General features: G+C 42.4%; 1 protein-coding gene across 3 annotated transcripts; it reads left to right on the top strand.

Annotated features, from left to right (window-relative positions):
- The first annotated feature begins 5,745 nt into the window (after nt 1-5,745).
- Nucleotides 5,746-23,408, top strand: SDAD1 (SDA1 domain containing 1). Of its 3 annotated transcripts, none has more exons than XM_074155298.1 (22): nt 5,746-5,934; nt 6,058-6,162; nt 6,876-6,974; nt 7,143-7,253; nt 8,022-8,093; nt 8,186-8,286; nt 9,346-9,403; nt 9,529-9,603; nt 10,373-10,474; nt 10,963-11,032; nt 11,904-12,007; nt 12,723-12,780; nt 13,315-13,373; nt 13,752-13,828; nt 14,924-15,021; nt 15,308-15,384; nt 15,784-15,916; nt 17,468-17,565; nt 18,016-18,206; nt 18,724-18,808; nt 19,212-19,373; nt 21,719-23,408. In XM_074155298.1, the coding sequence occupies exons 1-22, from the start codon at nt 5,845-5,847 to the stop codon at nt 21,767-21,769; spliced, it is 2,076 nt and encodes a 691-aa protein (XP_074011399.1). In that variant the 5' UTR covers nt 5,746-5,844; the 3' UTR covers nt 21,770-23,408. The 3 variants fall into 3 exon arrangements, with proteins under 3 accessions (XP_074011399.1, XP_074011401.1, XP_074011402.1); XM_074155300.1 differs by having other exon boundaries at nt 17,468-17,569; nt 18,020-18,206; nt 21,719-22,276; XM_074155301.1 differs by lacking the exon at nt 7,143-7,253 and having other exon boundaries at nt 5,845-5,934; nt 17,468-17,569; nt 18,020-18,206; nt 21,719-22,276.
- Nucleotides 23,409-23,418: the final 10 nt, after the last annotated feature.

Below are 23,418 nucleotides of genomic sequence, written 5' to 3'. Positions count from 1 at the left end.
GCAACAGCAAATTTACCCTATAACAAAAGGAACTGTATAGCGATCTTTACTAGAATTCTATTCAACTTTCCATGATTTCCCTTAAAGGTATTGTTAATTCAGTGCAAAATTGCTTATTGCGAAACAATCTTTTCGTCATTTTAAGAGAACGCGACTGCTAGATGCAGAATGACAACCTGTAGTCACTACTATACGTTTATAGTGTGATTGAACTAACAGAGTTAAAACAATTTGTACTGCAGATTGTACTTTTTAGTACTTCATGACACGGGACAAGAGGAAACGGCCTCAAGTTGCGCCAGGGGAGGTTCACATTGGATGTCAAGAAAAATTTTTACACTGAAAGGGTTATTAAGCCTTGGAATGGGCTGCCCAGGGAAGCGGTTGAGGCACCATCCCTGGAGATATTTAAAAGACAGGTAGACATAGTGCTTAGAGACATGGTTTGGTGATGCTTTTTTATCAGAGTTAGGTTGATGGTTGGACTAGATGATCCTAAATGTCCCTTCCAACCTAGACAATTCCATGATTCTATGATTTTAGTACTTCATGAGCATATTACTCCCTCTTGACCTCTTCTCAGTAAAACTGAGGCACGTTTTACTCACTGTGCTTTTCTGATGAAAAATACCTCGCAGTGTCTACCAGAAGAGGTCACGCATAGATGATAGTGTCTAATAAAAGAGATCACTCGTGAACATTTTGGTGATGTCTGGCATGTGGTTATCCATGTGCCGACCATGCCTGCTGCTGGACTGGGAATCTTTGTAGAAATCTAAATGCCGGTGGATGGGAAGCGCTGTAGCACACCTGCAACTCATTTTAAAGACCAGAGTAGTCTGAAACCGTCTGTGTATAAGAAACACTTGGCAATATTTGAAGCAGGTAACGGAACAGTAAGAATAGACTCATCCCAGGCAACTTGTGCGTAGGTTAGAAAAGGGTTGAAGAGCACATTGCGAATGGTCTCCTCTGCACTGACCTATAGAGCAGCAGAACTCAAGAGCTGGCCAGTCTCCCTTCAGTCAAACCGCTCTTAAGGCTCCTCAGTAAATGCAATATTACTATTGTAGTACTTGTGGGAGAGGCTGAACGCAAAACCGAGAGGTTTATGAGCTGGCAATGAAGAGCCAGAATGATATTGACATTACGTTTTACATAGTACTTTCTTCAGACATAAATGTGACTGTTTCATTTCAAAATCGTTTTACTAGAAGATTTCCTAATGTTTAAAAAGTGAAGGCTTACCTCTAATAGCACACTGTCTATGATGGGGTTAAGAACCTCTGCCTTCATACTGCTCTGTAAACCAGAAAATAGAATGAAACGCCAAGACAAGAAATACATTTAACAGAAATATACTGGTATCTGAGAAGTGGTTTTATGAATTCTATAAAGGTCTTCCTTCACCTTGATTCTTATTCAGACTGTTTTTCACAGTATTCCTGATAACCGTGTCTACATTTCATACACACTTCAGTAGATCCTACATATTTCTATCACCGAGTACAATGAACTAAGACGGGCCCATGGTTTTACTTTTTCATCCATTTTCAAATTGCCTGGTTTCCTATGGACGTGAGATTTCTGTAATGACATTGTCTGTCCATCTGTCTGTCAGTGCCCTTCCCAACTCCTCCAAAATTTTTTAACCCCTTGCTCATTTTCAAGGAAACAAAAAGGGAAAACGTAGGTCAGAAGGAAAAGGAAGTTTCACAAATGCCTGTGGTTAGGAGGAAAAGAAAGGCACAGAGATTGGCTCCCCTACAGAAGGAAAACCAGGTGAAACCCACATCCCCATAGCCCCCAGAGGCAGTATATGTTGAGCTGGACAATTGTGGTGATGTCCTCTCCCCTCTTCCCCCTGCTCCTGCTCAAGCCATAACCATCAGTGGGAGTTGTGATGAGCTGCACCTGGACTTTGGGGGAAGGCTGGCAACACAGCCAAACACTGTCTGAGGTGGGGACCTAGATCTTTTGTTGCCATGAGAATATGACTATAGGTCAATTATCTTACTCTATCAATAGTGGACAGCCCAAGAGCCCTTTGAGCTCTCCTGCATGGCAGCGGGCTGCACGCCAGGATCTCCCCTTGAGCAGGGGTGCCCACTTAAGGTTATTCCTTGAGGTTTAGAGACTCCTTGCTGCAACAGATTCTCAGTAAGTGACTAATAGCATGCTAATCTTTGAAATCTTAGCTAAGTGATCTAAAGGAATGATTGCGCATATATAATCCTTTAGACATAAATCGTTGACCAAGTCTGGGACTGGAACTGGATCCGTCCACACCTTGACTCCTCTCTGAGAAGTTTAGAAAGCAAGGGGTCCTTTCTGAACCTCGTGACTCAACGGGAGGGTCTCTGACATCTCTGTCTGACCCTGGCCTCTGTGCAGTAAATAACCCAGTGTACCCTGCCATCGAATCTCATAAACACCGTTGCATTCAGTACCAACTTTGTTAAATCACTGTTTTAGATTAATAAATACTTCACTGCTTCTCTCTTACAAGTGAAGTTAATCACTCTGCTCGTGACAACGATGCAGGCTGGCCAGTAAATATAGCTCAGCATCCATCACATTTTTCTCTACTCCCAGACAGGAATAAAGATCAGGACAATGAGTAGTGACACTACTAGAGGCTAGAAAACCAAGATTCAACAGTTCTTCTGCTTTTTAAAATGGGAAGAGTTCTTTCCTTTTTTTTATTCTCACTGTTGTTTGCATTGTGTTTGTTTAGAATGACAGTAACCTCCAGCAAGAGCTGCTTTCTTTCAATAACAAACGGTGGACTTTATCGGAACAAAGGAAACACAATACCAATTAATTTCACTAAGGATTTCCACTTACAATCTTGCAGCTTTCATATTACAGATTTAAAGAAACATGGTGGCTTTGGCAGTGGGCCTGCCCATCCAGAGGACGTACCTAAGGGACAGTTTAATGCAGCTGACACATGGCAGAGGGAAACACTATCTAACTCAGATCAGGGATATTATTATTTCGGTTCTATCCTGCTTTATGTTCCTTAGCATTGTTCAGCAAGTGGAAAACAGGAAAAACATAAGATGGGAACACAATCTCCTCTACCAGGAATGATGAAGTTCAAGAACAAGGCGGTTTTGGTTTGGGGTTTTTTTGGTATTCATTTTTTGTTCTGTTTTGTTTTGTTTTTTTAATATTCATCCACACATGCCTCTGGAAATTCTCATGCAAAAATACCTTCATGAGAAATGATCGGAGATCTTTTCTGGCAAAATTAATGAACTGCTCATGAAAACACTTCTCGTGATCTATTTTTAGAAAGGATCCACCCCACAACACATAGAGTTTGTCTAGATACAAAAGAAGCTACACCGACATCACCATGAGTTCAAATTTGTATTCCTGTTCATGCGCGTTAAGAAGACTTGAGTGATAATTTTTACTTGAAAATAAGACTGTATTTGGAGTTTGGCTTATAAAATTCCACAATTAACTTTTAGGAAAAGAAACCAACAATCCCAAGCTTCCCCTTTTTACTGTTCTGACCTTACTGGCTAAAAACTGACATTACTGCGAAAAGAGCCTGGTCAGGAGCCATAGGTGGCTTGACTTCAGTGGGGCTGCTCAGCCCCATCGCTGTTCACGCAGCCAAACGAGAGCGAGTTCAAAGCCCAAAGCCACAAAAAGGCTTCAAGGAAAAACACCAACCAATAATATATAGGAACAGCAGCTGTTTGATGTTCAACACTTATACTTTGCTATTGTTTCCCCCCCTCCCCGTGTAACGACACCACTCCCCGCTTCGGTGACTCGGTAGTCGCTGCTCTACTCCGTTCGACCAGTCTCAAACAAACAAACCAACCAACCAACCAACCAAACAAATTAAGAAATAGATTTTTTTTCACTATTTCATACTCCGATCGTGAAGGTTAAGAGACAAATGCGCAAATACCCGAAATCCCAGTGTCATAAGTGCACTTCTGCCCCCCGCCGGCGGGACACCGACACTCCCCCGTCCCCCCCGCTCCCCGTCCCGCCTCAGGCCGCCGCCCCCCCGCCCGGGTACCGGCCCCTTCCCGGCCCCTCCCGGCGGGGCTGCCACGGCGGCCGCGGGTTCCCGCATCGGCCCGGGGACCGTTACCACCGCGGGGCAGGCCTGCTGTGAGGGAGTGATGAAGACTGCAATTTTATATACCACAGATCAACTGAAAAAACGTCAAGCCAATCCAAAATGAAATGTTTATGGTTTTCTTAAACGGGAAGCAAGATTTTTACAAATTCTGATCTTCCCTGCGAATAAGTTCATTTTAATGCAATTGGATTTTCTATGGAAAAACGCCCTGTAAATAGAGGCTTAATAAAGGCATTTCCTGAGCACAGAACTCCCTAACATTAAGCATAGAACTAACGGATCTTTAACTATGAAGCAGTTTCCTAGAGACACTTTGCATGGTTTCATCTCCGTGATCCTCTTAACACGTCAGGCTGCTGTGTTCAGATCTCACTAAACCCTTTCCACGTTTCTAGAGGTGTCGACATCTGGGAGGGTGGCTCCTGGTCCTGCAGAGAGTCCTCTTCTCTGTCTGCCATCCGTATGTAATCCACGGGGAATTGGTTTTAGACTGACTTGCCCAGACGCAGGCCTTGCTGTGAGAGCAGAGGAAGCTTTCGATTTCTGCTCCTGGCTCGTCTCCACAGAGAAGCTCTGCACAAAACGCCTCCTTCAGCTGGAAGAATTTGACCTCAGGAGCCTGCTCCACACCTGGCCGCGTGGGTCATTAAATAGTTGTTCTTTAGTCAGGGAACTTGTTACAGAGTTGGAGCCCCAAGGCTCCGTATCAAATCATTGATATGCTGGGTATGACCTGCCAATACCTACCATAGGACTTATTTTCTTTGGTTTGATCATTTAGTGCAACAATGAAGTGAACATGAAAGAAAAGATGCTTTTGAACACCAATTCTAGGCAGGTAAAAGCCCTACTGAAGGCTTTCTTCATAAACAGGTAAGGCTTTTTAAAGCTATCTTCTTATTAGTCATGGGCTCACCTGAAGCATTCACTTTGTCTTTATGTCCTGAAGATCTGCTTTGTCTTTATGTCCTGAAGATCTGCTCTGGCCTGAGGGAGCCCTGGGTGCACCAGCTGGAGAATCTTGAGTGCAAACCTACCCAGGCTGTGGGCATTCCCGTTGCCCTGGGCGCAGCGCTGGGTGCCGTGGATAGACCATGCTTCGTGACCCTGAGGTGTGCTGCTCATCGCTGTGGGAGTCAAACCACTCTCCCCTTTCAGAGGTGAGTGCTGGGGTGGGGCTGGTGTTCTTTGCCTTGCATGCTTAGGTCTTGGCAGCTTGTCAATAATGTGTATTTGTGGCACCTCTCATTGCTGTTAAGGGCCAGATCCAATTCCTCAGCAAAGTCACTGCACTGCTGGCAGCTCTTAGCTTTTAAAAGCTGACTTTTTCCCACCAAACGATGTGACCCGGGCAGGGCGAGCGCAGGGTCACTGCGCCGGAGCGACATGGCACAAATGAAGGGGAGAGATCGATGAGGAAGCCGCAGAGGAGGAAGCTATGGTGACTCAATGTGACTGGTATCGCGTTTAACAGTGCCGCGGTGGCCCGAAGCCGTGGCAGGCCGGAGGAAGATACGCCGCAGAGAAGCACTTTCTCCTCGGGATGGCGGTGAGAGAGCCGCCGCGCCAGCAGGGGGCGCCGTGGGGAGGACGTGCCTCTCGCAGAAGTTTGTCCCTTAGCGGCGGCGGTCGGGAGGGGGCGGGCCAATATGGCGGCGCCCGGCTGATAGCTCACGTGTGCCGGGAAGCGGAGGCGACGGTGGAGGTGGTTTGCCGGGGCGGGTGTCGCCATGTCGGGCCGTCAGGGAAACAAATTGCCCAGCAACCTGCCCCAGCTGCAGAACCTCATCAAGCGGGACCCGAAATCCTACACCGAGGAGGTAGGGAGCCGGGCGGCAGCGGGAGAAGGCGGGGTGGGGGCGCTGAGGGCAGCCGAGATGGGGCCGGGAGGGTAAGGGGGGGTAAGGCGGTGGTTGTCCCCCTCAGCCCCTGCGTGTGCTCAGTTCCTCCAGCAGTACCACCACTACCAGTCCCATGTGGAGATCTTCACCTTCCAGCCGGACAAGCCCAGCAAGGAGCTGGCGGAGCTGGTGATGTTCCTGGCGCAGGTAGGCACTGAGCCCTCGCCACCCCCGGCGGCTTTGCCCGCGGCGCCGTGGCCGTGGCCGGCCGCGTTTCACACAGTTTTGCGGCTGTAGCCCGAGCGGAGTCGCGATAAAACCGTGCATTGACCAAGGATCTGCAGCGTGCTGTCTGTGTCCAGGAACACGTTTTTCTTTTGAGTATTTGGTACAATTTTTTTAAATTGCACCATATCTCTTACATCTGGGCATTGATAATAGTTACAGAATGGTTTGGGTTGGAAGGGACCTTAAAGACCATCTAGTTCAACCCTCCTGCCATGGGCAGGGACACCTCCCACTAGAGCAGGTTGCTCAAAGCCCCATCCAGCCTGGCCTTGAACACCTCCAGGGATGAGGCATCCACAGTTTCTCTGGGCAACCTGTTCCAGTGCTTCACCACCCTTACAATAAAGAATTTCTGCCTAATATCTAACCTATATTTCCCCTCTTTCAGTTTAAAACCATTACCCCTTGTCCTGTTGCCACACTCCCTGATCAAGAGTCCCTCCCCAGCTTTCCTGGAGGCCCTTTAGGTACTCAAAGGCTTGAAGTTGTGTCTATACATGTTAAAGTTCAAGTTGTTGTTATACAAGCAGTTGTAACTATGTTGGTTGCTTACACTACCTCGCGCCTTCCCAGGGTTATGCGGTGACCCAGAGTTTTCACTCGAGGTCTGAGCTGCCTCTGTCTCTGCCCAGGTTGCCCACTGCTACCCGGAACACATGGCCAGCTTTCCCCAGCAGCTGAAGGAGCTGCTCTCCTACCACCACACTGTCCTGGATGTGGACCTGCGCATGGTAAGACCCACGCTGAAAGGTGATTTGGGTAGAACGTGGCCTGTGGTTAAAATATGTCCTTTACATGTGAGATTAGCACCTACAGTTTGCTTTTTAACTTTTGAATAACGATGGAAAGCAGGGAGTATTATGAAATTTTGGTTCTGATGCCCTGTTTCTCTCTTACAGACCTTCTGTAAGGCTTTGATCTTGTTAAGAAACAAGAATCTAATAAATCCGACGAGTTTGCTGGAGCTCTTCTTTCAGCTGCTGCGGTGTCACGATAAGCTTCTACGGAAAGTAAGTGGTGCTTAGAAATCGGTCTTGATTTCCGGGGGATTTTGACTGACTTGTCAGAAGCAATGCAGCGCTGGCAGGCAGCTGCTCTCCTTCCCTCGGTCACAAAATATAAGACAGTTTAAAATAGCTCTGCTTTTTCAGCACTGGGCTGTGCCAGAGGCCAGGCTTGAGCTATATGTTTGATTAGTAACGAAGGGTGCTGCTGTAAAGTTCTTTGCCGTGCTGTTGCAGGCTGTAGGCCTGTCCTGTGTTTGGAATTGAGTGGCTTGGATGCGTTTGCAGGTGAAAACCATAAACACGTTGCTGTCTGTAGCAGGCCTCACTGAATTCGGTGTGAGAACTTCTGAGTAAAACAACTGAAACCAAACCAGCTGCTTGTTAAAGACGTATTTCAGGTTTTCTGCCATTAAAGTGAAAATATTGGCTTTTTGCCACCAGAATGACTGAACTGGCCATCAGAATGTGCCTGAGTGAGACAGGGTGGGGTGTTTTTAAGCCATACTTCATGCTGTTCATTTTCTTGCCTCACTCTTTGTACTGTAAATTAAGTACACTTTTCAATTACATAAAAGTAAAGCATACGTAAGACTTTACAGGATAACTTCTTGTTGTTTTTTCCAACTGTAACTTGAAAGAGAAAATATTCTCAGTGGTGATCAGTTTGGTCTCTAATTTTAGTACTTAGAGAGTCTGGAGGAATATTAGTATATGTGCATTGTTCTCTGCATGACTTGTGTAGGTTACTCCCTTTTCTCTCTCCATTTACAGACTCTGTATACTCACATTGTATCGGACATCAAGAATGTCAATGCTAAACACAAAAACAATAAAGTAAACACAGTAAGTATTTTGGCTTTCAGATGCACTTCCATGTAACCTCTTGATATTGTGAAAGACTTATAGCAATAAATGTTTCCAAACTTTTTTCTCAGACACTGCAGAACTTCATGTACACTATGCTGAGAGACAGCAATCCCACTGCTGCCAAGATATCTCTGGACGTGATGATTGAACTCTACAGAAGGAATATTTGGTAGGTCTGGCAGGCTCCTATTGATTCCCCACTTATTGTGGGGCAGCTGTCCTGACATCACTCGTGACATGTAGTGCGAAATGTAATTCTGGGAAGCTGTCACTTAAATATATTTATCTTCTTTCTGTTCCGGTGGGGGGTGTATTTTGTGAAATGTAATTTAGCTGGGAAGAAATACTGTCTTGAGTGAAGTCTCATAGTTACTTAGATCGAATCTTTGACGTTGTAGTTGAAAACGGTATATTAATTATGCGTATTGTAGTTGAAAATGGTATATTAATTATGTGTATTGCACTTGGAAGTTGTGTGCAGCTCGGTTTTTGAGCTTTTGCACATAAAAGCTGCTAATGTTAGCATACAGCTTGTGATGTACAGTGGAAAGAGAATTTTGGGGTTTTTTTCTTGTTTTAAGTCTATAAGGTCATTCTAGATGACTGATCTAATGGGAGCTTTGAGTTTTGGGGTTTGTTTTTTTTTGAAGCTATAATACAGCCCGTAGTTTTAGCAGATAGCAGTTTAAGAAGTTGTTGCCTAGATAAATATTGAAAGGAGTATAAGAGCACTCCGAGTACTGCCAAGTTGCTGTCTTGTACCTAATAAGTTGCTGAGTGCTTCTGTTGTGTTAACAAAATGCCAGAGCAGATGATACCCAGCAGTAAATAGCATGAGAAGATGGTAGTCTTCACTGCTGCTTGCCTCTTGACTTTAAAAACATGTTAAAGACTTCTAAGCAGTTCAGTTTGTAACTCCTTTGCTCTTCTTGGTTCTTGCACAGAAACGAACTGCATAGGGGATACAAATGCAACAAGTGACACTGCTGGTGTTCCTTCAGTCACAGCATGAATTAGATGGAACATAACTGTCTGTTTATTTAGATGAAGCCACTGCTATGTTAAAGAATTAAAGAAAATGACGGAAGTTTAACTTTGTTTGCTAATTTACTTGGAGCATTGAGAGACTTGATTCTAATCAAGTTTCCTGCTTGTTAGGAATCGTGTTTCATGAGACTGAATTTTCTGAGAAACTTGAAGCAAAATATGATGTTTTTTTTTATTCCAGGAATGATGCCAAAACAGTAAACGTCATCACAACTGCCTGTTTTTCCAAAGTGACAAAGGTGAGAACAGCAATCACTTGCTGAAACTAGATGTTGCCTAAGCTAACCTCAGATGCGGATGTAGGGCTGTAGTAAACATTCCTGTCAGTTCATCCTGTCCTACATGAACTTACTTTGCTTTTCAGGTGTTAGTTGCTAGTTTGAAGTTCTTTCTTGGGAAAGATGAAGATGAAAAACAAGACAGTGACTCAGAATCTGAGGTGGGTGTTGTGACTGAATCTTCTCCCTGTTACTCAAACTGTCATCCTAGTGGCCCTGGCTCTGCCAGTCTGTCTGCTTCTGTGCAGAAATGTTTTCCGTCTTGTTTCCTCCAGATGTTTTTACGCTTCACAAAAAAGTTCAGTGTTTTTGACAGCTGGCCCCAACTGATAGCAGGATGCCTTTGCTCTCTGTCTAAAGACTAATACTAAAGAGCTCCTTTGCTTTCCTTTTGTCTTTGTGAAAGCAGCAATTCACTTTGAAGACCTAAGCAGGGGCTGCTCGGTCTGGTTCATGAAGATGTGAATTGCTAGATGTGTAACGTAGAGTTGTGGGAAGAGACTTTCACCTGGTGTATTGGTAGCTGGCTTGGTTGGTTTTTTTTAGCTCTATGTTGTTTTTTGTTATCATACAAATGAACATAATTCAGATAGCTTGAGAAGGCTGATAACCTATCTAACAGAATTTCAGTCTAGAACTTCCTAATACAGGATATCATTATTTGTCTGTGACTGAACAATACTCTGTAATTAACTACCTGTAAAAGCTACTGTGTTGATGTGCTGCTACATGTTTGTGATATCTCTTGCATGTAGGTATGTGGCTAGTTATATGGAATCAGGATTTTAAATGCTAGTATCTCTGGTGAAAGATAGGGAGAGTTTTCAAACATAGTATGTGATCCTGAAAAATATTGATACTTTTTGTTTCTCTGATTCCCATTTGAAGCCTGTTTTCACCCCAGTCTTGTTTTCCTTGCATTCTCTCAAGGATGATGTTCCCACAGCCAGAGATCTGATGATACGGTATGCAACTAACAAGAAAACCACCAAGCGCAAGAAGAAACTGGAAAAAGCGATGAAGGTTCTCAAGGTGAGGAGACTCACCTGACTTGCCAGCATTTTAGGTTAATCCTTCAAGTGCAGAAATCTTGTTGTTGCTACTGCTGACTTAGCTGTTGTTGCTGTTGTCAACTTCTATCATTTCTTCTAGGCAGAGGTCCTCAAGTATTCTAGTGTGTTGGCCAAGGATGTGCCATGTTTACCTGGAAAAGAGCTCTTTTTTTAAACAGACTTAGACTCTAGGTTGTGGACTAGTAGGACCCTTTGTCTGGTCCCCTGCTTTAAAGTATGTGGTATCTTGATAAGCAACTTTTTAATGCAGCTTCTGTTGCCTCTTAGGTCAGGTGACAGAGAACTCTGCAGTTGCAAAGAGCAATAGTTTACTTGTTAAAATCAAAGTGCCTCTTTCTGAAGTGAAGAATGGTAAATGGCAGCTTTTAGCAGCAGCCTGAAATGGAAGCACTTGCAGCTTTTTTGTGGAAAGAAAAAAAAATGTCTCTTACACTTTTTGCCATACAGAAACAGAAGAAGAAGAGCAAGCCAGAGGTGTTCAACTTCTCTGCTATTCACTTGATTCATGATCCCCAAGGTAAGCATGCATTGTATTTGGTCTTTTTGCAAGTTATGTGTTAATGCCAGACACAGCTCTGCAAGGAGAGTGAAAGTGACAAGTAGACAGAAATGTGACAGTGTGCTCCTTGCAGTGTGCTTTATCTAGAGTTTCGTAGCTCTTCAAACAAGTGAGATGAATCCTGTTGTCCTTGTTATAGTGGAACAGTTGTAGGCAGTCAGACAAGAAAGGAGCAATATTACTTAAATCATAGAATGGTTAGAGTTGGAAGGGACCTTAAAGATCATCAAGTTCCAACCCCCCTGCCCTGGGCAGGGACCTCCTACTTCAGGGACACCTCCTACTCCATTCACTTCAGGTTGCTACAGATGAGGATGTGGCTCTCTACCTCTTTCTTGTATGTGAGGAGGTCATAGTTTCTGTGAATGGGGAGTAGTTTATCTACTAGAGCTTCTTTGGCTTACCCCCCCTTCAAAAATGTATTCCTATTACTAGTTTGCTTGTCTAATATCACTCAATTTGGTCTTAGTCTGATCTAGTGAACCTCTGGGGAGTTAGTTTTTCAGATGAGCCCAAAAAATGTATCTAAAAAAATCTAGCTTTAAATACTGACCCTATGCTTATGATGGTGTGGAACTTCTGCTAGTTTTCCTCTCTGCTGAACCTGTGCACAGCTTCAGACCTCCTAGGCATGAGAGAAGAATAATAATGTATTTGGGGAAGTGCTCTGGCCACCTTTAATTTCTCCTGTGCAAAGGCACTGGGGCTTAAAAAAAAAAAAAAAATAAAAATACCCAAACCAAACTGACTGCCTTCTTTAATCTAATCCCAGCTGAGTTCTGCGTTGTGCTTTTTAAGTCTACGACAAATCTATTATTTTTTCTTCTAGACTTTGCAGAGAAACTGCTGAAGCAGCTGGAAAACTGTAAGGAACGATTTGAAGTGAAGATGATGCTCATGGACTTAATATCTAGGCTAGTTGGAATACATGAGGTACGTACTCTGACAGTAGCCTGGTTTGGGTGGTAGTACATTCTGGCCTTGTGCCTCTGGAAAATGAGGTTTAATTTTGCTGAATGTTGAAAAGTGGAGATGTATAGTCAGGTAGTTGCCAGTGAACCTCATGGAACAGTGCAGTTGTGTAGACTTGTGTGGAACTAAGCGAGCTCTGCTAGAGAAAGCTGTTGGTCTCTAACAGCTGAGCTGCCTGTAACAGAGGAGAACATGTCTTTTTTTGAAGACTTGCATGCTTCTGGGAGGCTCTTCAAAGGAGAAAAGCAATTGCTGGACTCCTTTGAAAAGCCTATGCACTCATTGAGGTACAGCCAAAGTGGGATCAAACTTACTGGAGTCTCTTTCTGTTTTGGGAGAGAAGACTGTGTCCCTGAGGCACAGGGAAGTGGCATATTGTAGGACTGTGCAGCAGTCCTGTGCAGTGCCCTAATTTGAATTCCGTGCAGTCTAACAAGAACCATTCTCTGGGTTTCACAGAGTTTGGGATTGAGCCTTGAATTTCCTTTGTACAAGTTAGTTCTTTATCTCCACACGTATCAAGCTCAAGACAGGAGAATGCATCATGCAATAAAATCCAAGGCATTTAAAGAGCAAGCTGTATAGAATCATTGTTTCACAGCATATCAGCCTATGAAGGTGATTTCAAGTTAAAAGACAAGAAATTAATCTGTTACAACTTACTTCTTTCCTGCAGCTTTTTCTTTTTAATTTCTACCCCTTCGTTCAGAGATTCCTACAGCCCCATCAGAGAGGTAAGCAGTAAGAGCAGAGTAGTAGATAACGCTGCTGGTCCATCAAGTCACACGTACAGTCAGTTCTTAGAAGCGGTGCTGTAAAAGGAGTACTCCAGAGAGTGGGGATGAGGGAAGACCAGGGTCTTGATGTACTGCCAGAAGTGCAAAGCGCTTTTATGGAAAGTGTGTGCATTCAATGCTCCTTACCTGAGCACCTGAGAAACTCCAGCAATGGAATAAAATTAATCTGTTAAGTCCCCGGTTCCTTGCAAATCCTGACTAGTTGAGCAAAGCGTGACTGCCTTTTGCTGCTTTTACAGGTCTTTAGTTCTAGAGCATTTCTTTTGTCTTAGCTGGCTGCTAAGGGCCTGCGCTGCTGCAGGGGTGAAGACCAGATAAGTTCCTAATGCTTGGTGGGAGAGGACTGAAATGGCTTTGAGACTTAGGCTGGGCAGCTTCTTGAGTTCGCTGTTTTGGTGGATGTGTTTATTGACCAGAGCAAGCTGCAGCCATGTGCTTTGGCATCATCTTCCCACTTTTCTTTTCTTCCAGAAGTTACAAAGATTCTCCTGTTTGCTGCACAAGCTTCACATCAGCTAGTACCACCCGAGGTCAGTACTTCAACTGGCTGTGGTGATGTTAAGAAGGAACAGCAGGCCAGCATGGGAATATAACTGAGTGCATTCATGGGGAGGGGGAAAAGGGAATCTGGTCAGACCCTCTGTCTTGAAAAGCTTATGGTAATTTTGGCTACTTCTGCAAGTTCCAAGGGATTGTTTTGTACAAAGGGGAAAAAAACCCACCCGTATCTGTCTTAATTTCTGCAAGAGAATTTGTGTCTAGAACTTTTGCGAGCTATAGTGACAGATCCTGAGCTCTAACTTTCTGTGAAAAGGGGTCTGTTGTCTGTTAATTAATAGTATGTAATAATTTTCACAACTTAATTAAATATGCATTAAGCTTATTTAACCTTTTTTTCTTATTTTCAGATTATCCAGTCGGTGTTAATGACAATTGCCAACAACTTTGTCACTGACAAGAATTCTGGGGAGGTCATGACTGTAGGGTCGGTACAGAATCTTACAAAAACTAAAACCCTCTAATGTGGAAAGTATTTTTCTTTTTTAAACCACCTGCAACTTATTCCTGTCATTCGTACTATGCTTTCAAGAACCTGCTTGAATAAAAACAAGTTAGGACAGTATCTCAGCATAAACTTCCCTTATTTTTGTTGGCAGTGTTTCAAATTCCCCAGAATGCTAGGAATTTGTGCTTACGGCTGTGACTTAACTTTTCTGGATTTCATGATGGTGTGTTGGTTTTTTGTCATTTGGTCTTGTATTTTAATTCCTTCCTGGATATTGTTTCTTCTTTGAGGGCAGATGTCTTGTCTGAATTAATATATTTGTATATATTCAGCGAGTGGCTAGCATCATAGTTCAGGACTCTTAACGTTGTTTTGTGAAAGAAATCTCACTACTGACAAGAAATTTAAATGTTGCTGTTAGTGGAACTGTAATTTACTTTCTTTGGCGAGTCAAGAGAGGTATTTGTGAAAGCTCTGGTGTAAGTGGAGAGGAGAATGATCAGTAAGTGTAGGAGAGAACTGAACTGTCCTTGAGGATGAAGCACTCAACAGGGGCAGACTACTGTATATAGACACATTGTGAATATTTTGTGAGCTATTCCTGTTCCTCTTGGCATGGTTTTAATCCAGGTATTTAGTGTACTAAGTGTGTGCATGAAGATGGTTTAAAAGGGAACTTGTGTGAGCCCACAGACTTCTGTTACATTGTCCTTGGCCTGCTCATGGTTGACTCCAGAGCTGTTTCTTGATATTTTTTTTTAATTTTTTTTTTTTCCCCCTGGTGATTGTTTGGCTGCTTTTCCTGCCTGCCTGGGCCCAGACTTCACTTAGAGAATCCTGAGGCCTAGGATCAGACAAAGTAATAGCTGGAGAGTAGAGCATAGGCCAAAGGTGGAGGGGTTTGGAGAACCATGGCACAGATAGCTCTTTGTGATGTTTTTCCTTGTTACACTAGATGTTGTATAAATCCTGTATAAGGTTCTTCAAGCTCCAGGTAATTTAGTCTATTACTAGGCCAGTGGGAGTCTCTCCTAACTGCAGTGTTAAGAAAATAATTCACTTCCGATTTTTTAGAATCAATGCGATAAAAGAAATCACTGCGAGATGTCCATTAGCCATGACTGAAGATCTGCTCCAAGACCTTGTTCAGTACAAGACGCATAAAAATAAAAGTAAGTGTATTACATGCATATGACTTCTAAATTTTTTTTTTCTCCCATATCATGTGGTGTCCTCCTAGCGTTAATAATAGCGATGCCTTTAATTGCTTTTTATATGGTCTGAGACACATCAGTTCTGGTGTCTCTTGCATTTCTCTGTATTTTGAGTGTATATACACAGGACACAAAACAGTCAAGTGTAGTTATGGCAGGGGATAATAATTAACAAAACTGATCAGCTTGCACAGAATTCTGCTTCTCTGTACTTATTCCTGACCTTTTTTTTTTTTCTGGGTAGATGTGATGATGTCTGCAAGAACTCTGATACACCTTTTCCGTTCTCTGAATCCAGAGATGCTGCAGAAGAAACTCAGGGTAAGTGTTGTTTTATCTGCTTTACATTCACCCTAAACATAGGCTCATGTGCTCAAAAATTATGATGAGACCAGTTCTTGTAGCTGCTTCTCTGGGAATGAGGTGGAACCACGCCTGCATTCTCCCTTGCCTGCTCCCTTGCTGCGTTTTGACGTGGCGTGCTCTTATTTCAAGACTTCTTTAGTTCAATAAATTTGAACTTATTGACAGAAGGATCATGCAGAAGCTTGATTATTTTCCTAGAGTTCGTTCAACTTCTTAGTAATTCGAGATACTTTCTTATTTCACCAGGCATAATTCATCTTTTTGCACCCGTACCTTCCTTTTCCCAAAATTTTTTCAAGGATTTGTGGGCATTAAAATAGCAGCCTGCTTAACATGTGGTTTGTTAACTTACAGGGTAAGCCTACTGAGGCCTCATTGGAAGCCAGGATTCATGAATATGGAGAACTGGATGCCAAAGATTATATTCCAGGAGCAGAAGTACTGGATGTTGAGAGTCAAAAGGAAAAGGGAGGAAACAAAGAGGAAGGTTGGCCTTTTTTTCTTTACCACTTCTATTTTGGGCATCATTGTCACTATGATTTTATTTGGACATAAAACTTGGGTTTTGGTGCATTTTATTTGCTGCTGTCACATGCTGCATGGCTTGCACATGTCTATTTCTCCATTAAGAAGCACTGATATTGTCCTTGAATAACTGCAATTTATCCAGTGAAGTTTGTTACTGTGTGTCAGTTTGTATGACAGCCACTGAGGGATGGAAAAGCAGAGGAATCAACTTTGTACAGCTATGAAATGTCATGTGTTGAGCTTTTCCTAAAAAAAAAAAAAAGTTTTGTTGTGTATTGTGAAACATTGAAATAGTAATTTGAAATAATATTTGGCTTCTTTGGTTCAATTCCTGGGTAAATGCTCCACACAACCGGGAACCTTTGCTTGAGTCGGGGGAGGAGAAAATGGGAAGGGACTTGAAAATCAAGCCAGAAGAGTTTGGCAAATCAAGCCTGAGGGCAGTGGAGATACTGCAGTGAAGATGTACTGGAGGAATAAATACCCTGTTATGTCATGTTTCTTACGCATGTGAATGCAACGATTAGTATAACAATCTCTTAGCTTTGGTTTCTGAAGCTGGTAACTCTATCACATCAGTCAGTTTGAACAGCAGTGAAGAAGAGCAATGCATGTACTGTAGAAAGTTAACTTAGCTATTAATGGCATTGCTTCCCTCCTTGGTTTAGATGGCAGGGAGTGGGGAACACAATTAGTGAACAGTGTAACTATTAACATCTGTAAACTACTGTGTTCCTTCAGAGACTGTCCCAAATGCACTTTGTTTTGTGGATCTTTAACTTCAGATGACAGTTGAACTTTGTAAAGCATTATGGTACAGGTTGCTGCGATGCTGGCTTAACCAAGCTGCTCTGGGTATTTTCTATGGTTGGCTTGGTTTTGAGTGAATGAGATGCACGTAATGCATTTCCTGTAAAGGCTCTGATCACCATTGTTCCAGCTTTGATGAAAACTCATAATAAATAAGTGTATTAAGGTGAATGCAGCACACAGTAATGGAGAAATGCACCAGCTGTTTTAAACAGTCTGTTGTAGGAGTGAGTGCATGTGTGTTTTCAAAGATGTCACACTGCCATATGCAGTTATCACTATAAAAAAGTGTCTGTAACTGAATGTGCATGTGATGTGGGTGCACTAAGAAAAAGTGAGGTTTTTTGCACAGGTCTGAATCAGTTACAAGCCAGATGGAATTTGGTAGCTGAACTTGCCAGTGGGAAAGCATGGGAGCTGCTGGTCTGTTGAACTGTGGATGTCTTCTAAAAATCATTAATAAATACCAATCAGCTGTATGAAGTATCTTATGTCTTTGTAATGTCTATGTAGTCCTAAGGCTGGGATGCTGAGACCTTACAGCTTACCTGTCTGGTAAGCAAGTCCTTGAGCGTAAATGCAGTTACTGACAGGTGATGAAAGGCAGTGAGAGCTTGCAATCCAATCTTACATTATTTCAAACTCAAGCAGTTAAGCTGAATCTGTATGAACAGCTCTGTGTGCCTTTTCCCCTGAGCAGATGGATGGGAAAGTGCTAGTCTGAGTGAGGAAGAAGATGATGAAGATGGAGAATGGATTGATGTGCATCACTCCTCAGATGAGGAGCAGCAAGAAGTAGTGAGTTCTTAGTGTCTTCTACCCCAAATACAAACGAACCTTGTTAATAGCAAATCAGATTCTCTTGCTCTGTAGCTTCATGTGGCTGCTCGTAAATAACTACATACAGGGCTGTGGTGTAGCTTGGCCAGAATCAGTGAGGTTGAAGTACTATTTATGACTTGTGCTGAAATATGGATGTTTCTAGGGTGAGGGGAGAGGTGGGAGAATTCTGTCCCAGTGCTAAATTCCTTCAAAGCTATGATATTTACATAAATGCTTTTATTCACTCTGAAATACAGAGTGGATGTGCTTCTTTAAAGAACTATGAAGAATCCTAACAGCTGGTTGTAGCATTTCCCAACAATATTGCCCCTACATAAGTATTTGGGAGACAAGGGTCATGGATTGTGGTCCAAAAAGGGTTTGCAAAGCTCTGGATAATTCTTCTTTTGTACTTTTTTTCAAAAGGCAGAGAAAATGAAAAGCATGCCCATAGAGGAACGAAAAGCCAAAGCTGCAGCAGTCAGTACAAGCAGGCTGCTAACTCAAGAAGAATTCCACAAAATACGTCTTGCTCAGCTTTCCAAAGAACTTAATTCTGCACCTGGCAAAGCTGCCAAGAGGAAAAATATTGAAATAGATGAAGAAGAGGAGGGCAGGTAGGTTATGGACTATTGATGAGTGTTTTCTCTTCCCTGTAATCTAGTGATACAGCTTTTAATTGCGGCAGGGCACAGAGTTCTACTGTTGGCCAGTATCTCCTGGTGACAGATGGCAATCAGCCAGACAGCCTAGAATGGATCCTGCCTGGGCAATTTCTTTAAACCTGGGGAAAAAAAAAAAGGGACAGATGAGAACTATGGGACTGTTTTGTTTGTTCAGAGAAATAGGCATGGTTTTGGTAGCAGTAGTAGCATGGTTGTATTTCCAGAGATCCTTGAACTTCGTGGTTAAAGCAGGACTTGAAAAACAGTAATGAGAGACTTTAAAACAGTAAGGGTTTTCCCAAGCATGAGGAGTAGCCTGAGAGAAAGAACAAGAAGTGCTTGTGTGAAAGTTTATAGGAAGACAGCAGCATAAAAGATGGGTGAAAGACAAAGGGTCAGGAGGGCATCTTGTTTTTCTTGCAAGGTGAAGTTTTGTGTGTGGACTTACATCCTATTTTTGTGTGCGTAGGGGAGAGTTGCTTTCACTCAGAGATATTGAACATCTGCATAAGAAGCCTAAATCGGACAAAGAGACCAGATTGGCAACTGCAATGGTGAGGAACTTAGCTATTTCATATCCTCTGTCTTTCTAGATTTGGTTTTGTGTTTTGTCTCCTGCAGAAGGGGCAGGTGGTGGGGTTGCATCTGTAAGACTGGTGCCCAGCTGCCACCTGCCTTTTTGAGAGATGTTTTGTATAGTTTTTTGCTGTTGCATCTTGGCTGTTACAAATAAACAGCCTCTTGCTGCCCACACATGACAATGAAAATAGAGACACACGCAATTTTTACTGTGACTTAAGAATTACAGCCAGCGTGGAAGAATGCATGTGTATGCAGAAGGTCATACTCAACCTGGATTTACTGTTATTGCCATGGAACATGTCACCTTAGTAGCTGATGTCAACTGTAGGTAAAGGAAAATCACCCCCTGTTACTATATTATGTTGTCTATTCTAGGCTGGAAAAACAGACAGAAAAGAATTTGTGAAAAAGAAAACAAGAATTAACCCATTTGCCAGCTCTTCCAACAAAGAAAAGCAAAAGCACAAGAACTTCATGATGATGAGATACAGCCATAGTGTCCGGACGAAAAATAAGCGTTCTTTCAGGGAAAAACAGGTAATATTTAATATTGAAAATAGATGGGGCAGTCTGAGCAATAAACTTACAATACAGGTGAAGTGCTGTCTATCCTGTGCCCTCAGTCATTGCTATTTACTTTGATTAAACTGCTGGGAAGGACTGTGGGCTAGTTGGCTTCCCTTGAATCCTACCCAGAGGATCCTATCAGATTGCCTTGGTGAAGAATGCTTTTGTCAGCCTCTTCTCTTTAATAGGCATTGAGGACCAAGCCCTGTTGCAAAGTCATGTGTAGGTTAGGAAGGCAATGATAATGTGGTTTGGGGTTTTTTTTGTTTGTTTGTATAAGTTAAAGATGATCATATTAGAACCCTGACTATAATCCTCTGATAGAAGAAACTTTTCATTGATATGGAGGAGTTGGTTTTCAGAACAAGCTCTTAGTGTGTTTCTTCACTCTCCGTATTCTTTCTTTGACCTTTCTCCTGTTACTGTCATATATGGACTTGTTTGTCTTGGCCTTGAGGTCATGTAATAGCTTGTCACAAATACTTAAAGCACAGACATAAATGCTATTTATTACCTATTTGAAACTGTTTAGAAAAAAATAGTTTCATTTTTAGCCTGCCACAGTAGTTTCACAGTGTGCTGCTCTCATTGGTGAAGCCCCTGCCCTCTGCTGGTTCCTCAGCCTTAAGCCTGGCCACAGGGCTGGTGTGGGATTCAGGACAGCCCTTGTGACAGGATATACAAGCTACAAACACGTATTTGGCAGTCCAGTTACTGCCAAATGCATTCCCCTAGGCAGCTGTGCCAAGGGTAGCTGAGGAGATATCTTAAAGGCAAGGCAGAAACTTCAGCAGATAACTTTGCTTCTGAAGGCATTGGGCAGGGAGCCCACATAGCTCCCCCAGGTGACTGGCAAGAACGGAGTGTGGGCAGGGAGCCCCCCTGCTCCTGTGATGCACCTCTGTTTGGGATAATGCCTGAACTGTGTGTGGCAGCTGTTGCCAGAGCACTGGTCTAGGCATATTGCCTTGCCCTCCTGTGTGTCACCTTGGCGGGGTAAGTCTGTGCTAACAACAAATATCTGCTTTAAAATCCTTTTATCTAACCTGGCAGATGGCTGGTCTAGGGTTTTACAGGGTGTTACGAAATTGAACTCCTTTGAACATGTTCCAAGAAAAACTTCTAGAATAATCCCAATTATGTAGGGTTCTTATTTCTGTGTGGTGTTAATTTTTGTGTTTTCTTGCTACGTTCTGCCTTGTGCTAGAGTGCATTCAGATGCTTCTTTTACAAACTCTCCTTTGAGTTGTTGTTTCCAGGATCATATCATTAGGATAATGTATATTTGTCTGTAGTTTGTTGCCCTATGAGCTGCAAGACTGAAACTGTTTATAGACTCAATAGAGAGAACACGTCTTAAATCTTTCTGTTATAAACAGGAAGACTTGGACTAATATTCTCTGTAGTCTTATTTGCTATCATTCTGCCTCACCCCAAATAAGGCTGACCCACATTAACCCAGCTCTCAAAAGACACAAAAAACATTGCAAACGAGAAATCCTGATTGATGTTTCAAGTTTAAATCCAACAGATAAACATTGAAAGAAGATTTTTTTTTTTTACTAAAGTTTTTTTTTTTGTGGTTGGTTTGTTGGGGTTTTTTTTGCCAAGAAAAGTTGGACCAGATGATCCCTGAGGTTCCTTCCAACCTGGTATTCTATCATTCTATAAAGTTAGGCCGCAACGTCGGTTCTGTGGACTTGATGATGATTTGGTAATACTTGTTGCAAGGATAGGATACTGTGTTCTGCTGCCCTCTTTGGTGGTAGAATAGAATGGATTTTTGTCTATAGGCCAGAGCTAAATCCCCTTACCAACCAAAACATGTCTGAAATACAGAACAAAGTCTCTTGAGAGTGATATGGCACTTGTAAAAATTCTAGTATCCCTCCTTCCCTCCCCTTGAAAAGCAGCTTTGTAATACTCTCTCAAAAAAAGCCATTTAATCCTACCTACCTCTCAGTTGGACTGAAGCTTTTTCTTGATCTCTTCTAGTTAAATATGAATGAGTGGATGAACAGTTTATGTTACTCTCATCTTTTTCATTAGATAGGATCTGCTAATGATATACTGAAACATTCTTTTTGAAGTCCAACTCTTTCTTTAAAAATTTTACTGTTGAGTCTAGCTAAATAACCTCAGCATTTCTGCCACTGTAGTCGTTAACATTTGGCAGCTACTGCTTCCAGATTTAGCTAATAAGCTTATTAGTGTTTTTCTGTAAGGTTGAATTGAAGAGGGTTGTTAATGTGACAGTGGTGTTGTCTCCTTAATATTCTCCTTACCTGACTATTCCACTCTTTTTTCATATTTAGCTGGCTCTTCGAGATGCACTTCTGAAAAAGAGAAGACGGCTGCTGAAATAACAGTAATGGAGAGGAGTACTTAGTCACCAGTGAAGAAATAGCCCTAGAAATGCTTATTTCCACCCACCACCATCCCAAAGCAAAAAAGGGACTGAAATGCCTTATGGATTTATCTCTATTCTGTTCAGAATTACAAATCGGACACTTCTAAGCTGTTGGATATTGCATCTATAGGACAGATGGAAGAGGCGTTAATCCTTGCAGGACTTTTATTTTTTTTAAAGCATTTTAGGGAAGAAGGCAATTATCCTTTATTGAATATAATTTACTTACAGCTGATTTTGTATGTGTAAGTATTAAAACATACAACCTTATTGTAAAATATTTTACTTGAAGCAATTAATGAATAAGTAATTGGAAGGAAAAAGAATATTCTGGCTCAGTCTATAAAGTGTGTGTGTATAATGTCTGTGCCTGTCTTAAGGATATGATTTTACAGACTAAGCCATTTTCTAAGTGGCTTGTTTTTATCCATTTAATAATAATAAAACCAAATTCTTGAAATGCGGATAGGTTCAAGTGAACAGTTAAGGGGAATAACAGTTTCATTATAGTTTATGAAGAAAACAAGAATAAAATTAGTGTATGGGAGACAGTTTTTATGTTTCACATAGCATCACATAGAACTAAATCTTATTTTCCTATATCTCTGCATCTTGTGGTGGGACTTGCTGTTGTCTGATTTTTGAAGTATAGAGAATCCATGTGGATCTGTGGATTCTTAATGTCAAAGGTTGAACTTGTCCTTCAGCCTTGACCTCTGTTGGGACCATTAATGGGTTTGTACCTTGCCCAGCCACCTGTTTTGATGGAAACTTGAGGCTGTTATTTATACCATCCTTCATCAAATTCTGTTTGAAATGGATTTCCTTGTGGGGCAGAAACAGGTGCCACAGGCACAATATAATGGAAAAGCAATTGGGGGGGGCAGGTGTTCCCTTTCTTCTTTGGAAACCAGGTTAATGCTCAGCAGAGTATGTTTGTTATGTTGAATATGCAACTGTAGTCATCTTAATTCCTGTTATTTGCCTTGTTTTGTGTGTTTGTTGTTGTATCTTGCTTCCTAAAGCAAAAAAAAAAAAGCTTATAGAGGCTTCAGAGAGAAAGGAGAGAAGAACAAAGTAGAAAATTTCTACAACTTTGCATGTTACATGCTAGTTCAATGCTCCTGCTGAGGGAAAGGCAGGGATTGCTACATCCCAGTGGTAGCTACTTGAGAATGATAGCAGTGAGCTGGCCAGGTGGAGGATGTGCAGCTGGGAGCTGGAGAGGCAAAGGGATGCAGAGGAGCTGTAGTGGTATGGGGAGTGTGGAGCAGGGGCTGAAGAGACCACAGGAAGGGGAGGAGATGTACAATATGCACTTATGTAAAACCCCTTTTCCCTGGCTCCCTTTTTTCCCCCTTTATGTGCATGTGTCCAAAAACTAATGACTTCTGTGGCTGAAAGGGAAAAGGAATTTTTTTTTTGTCATTTTTGAGGTTAGGACTAGTGCTTTGTCTCCTCTCTTCCTTTCTCCCACCTTGTTCACAGCCTCGCAGTGGAGTGTAGTAAGCTGTGAGCTATGCTGTCTCTTCTCCCCTACTTCAAAAAAAGAAATTTCTAAGCTATTTGCCAAAATGAAACATGGATGTTAACTTTTTTTGTTTG

Source organism: Numenius arquata, chromosome 10 (genome assembly GCF_964106895.1).
Source record: "Numenius arquata chromosome 10, bNumArq3.hap1.1, whole genome shotgun sequence".
NCBI classification, from domain to species: Eukaryota; Metazoa; Chordata; class Aves; order Charadriiformes; family Scolopacidae; genus Numenius; species Numenius arquata.
The sequence above is the reverse complement of the archived record's forward strand: the minus strand, read 5'-3'. Positions and strand labels throughout refer to the sequence as shown.

Coding starts and splice junctions, on each gene's coding strand:
- SDAD1 (XM_074155298.1), top strand. CDS start 5,845: ATGTCGGGCCGTCAGGGAAACAAATTGCCCAGCAACCTGCCCCAGCTG. Junction 12,781..13,314: donor CCTACAGCCCCATCAGAGAG/GTAAGCAGTAAG, acceptor CTTTTCTTCCAG/AAGTTACAAAGATTCTCCTG. Junction 15,022..15,307: donor CAAGACGCATAAAAATAAAA/GTAAGTGTATTA, acceptor TTTTCTGGGTAG/ATGTGATGATGTCTGCAAGA.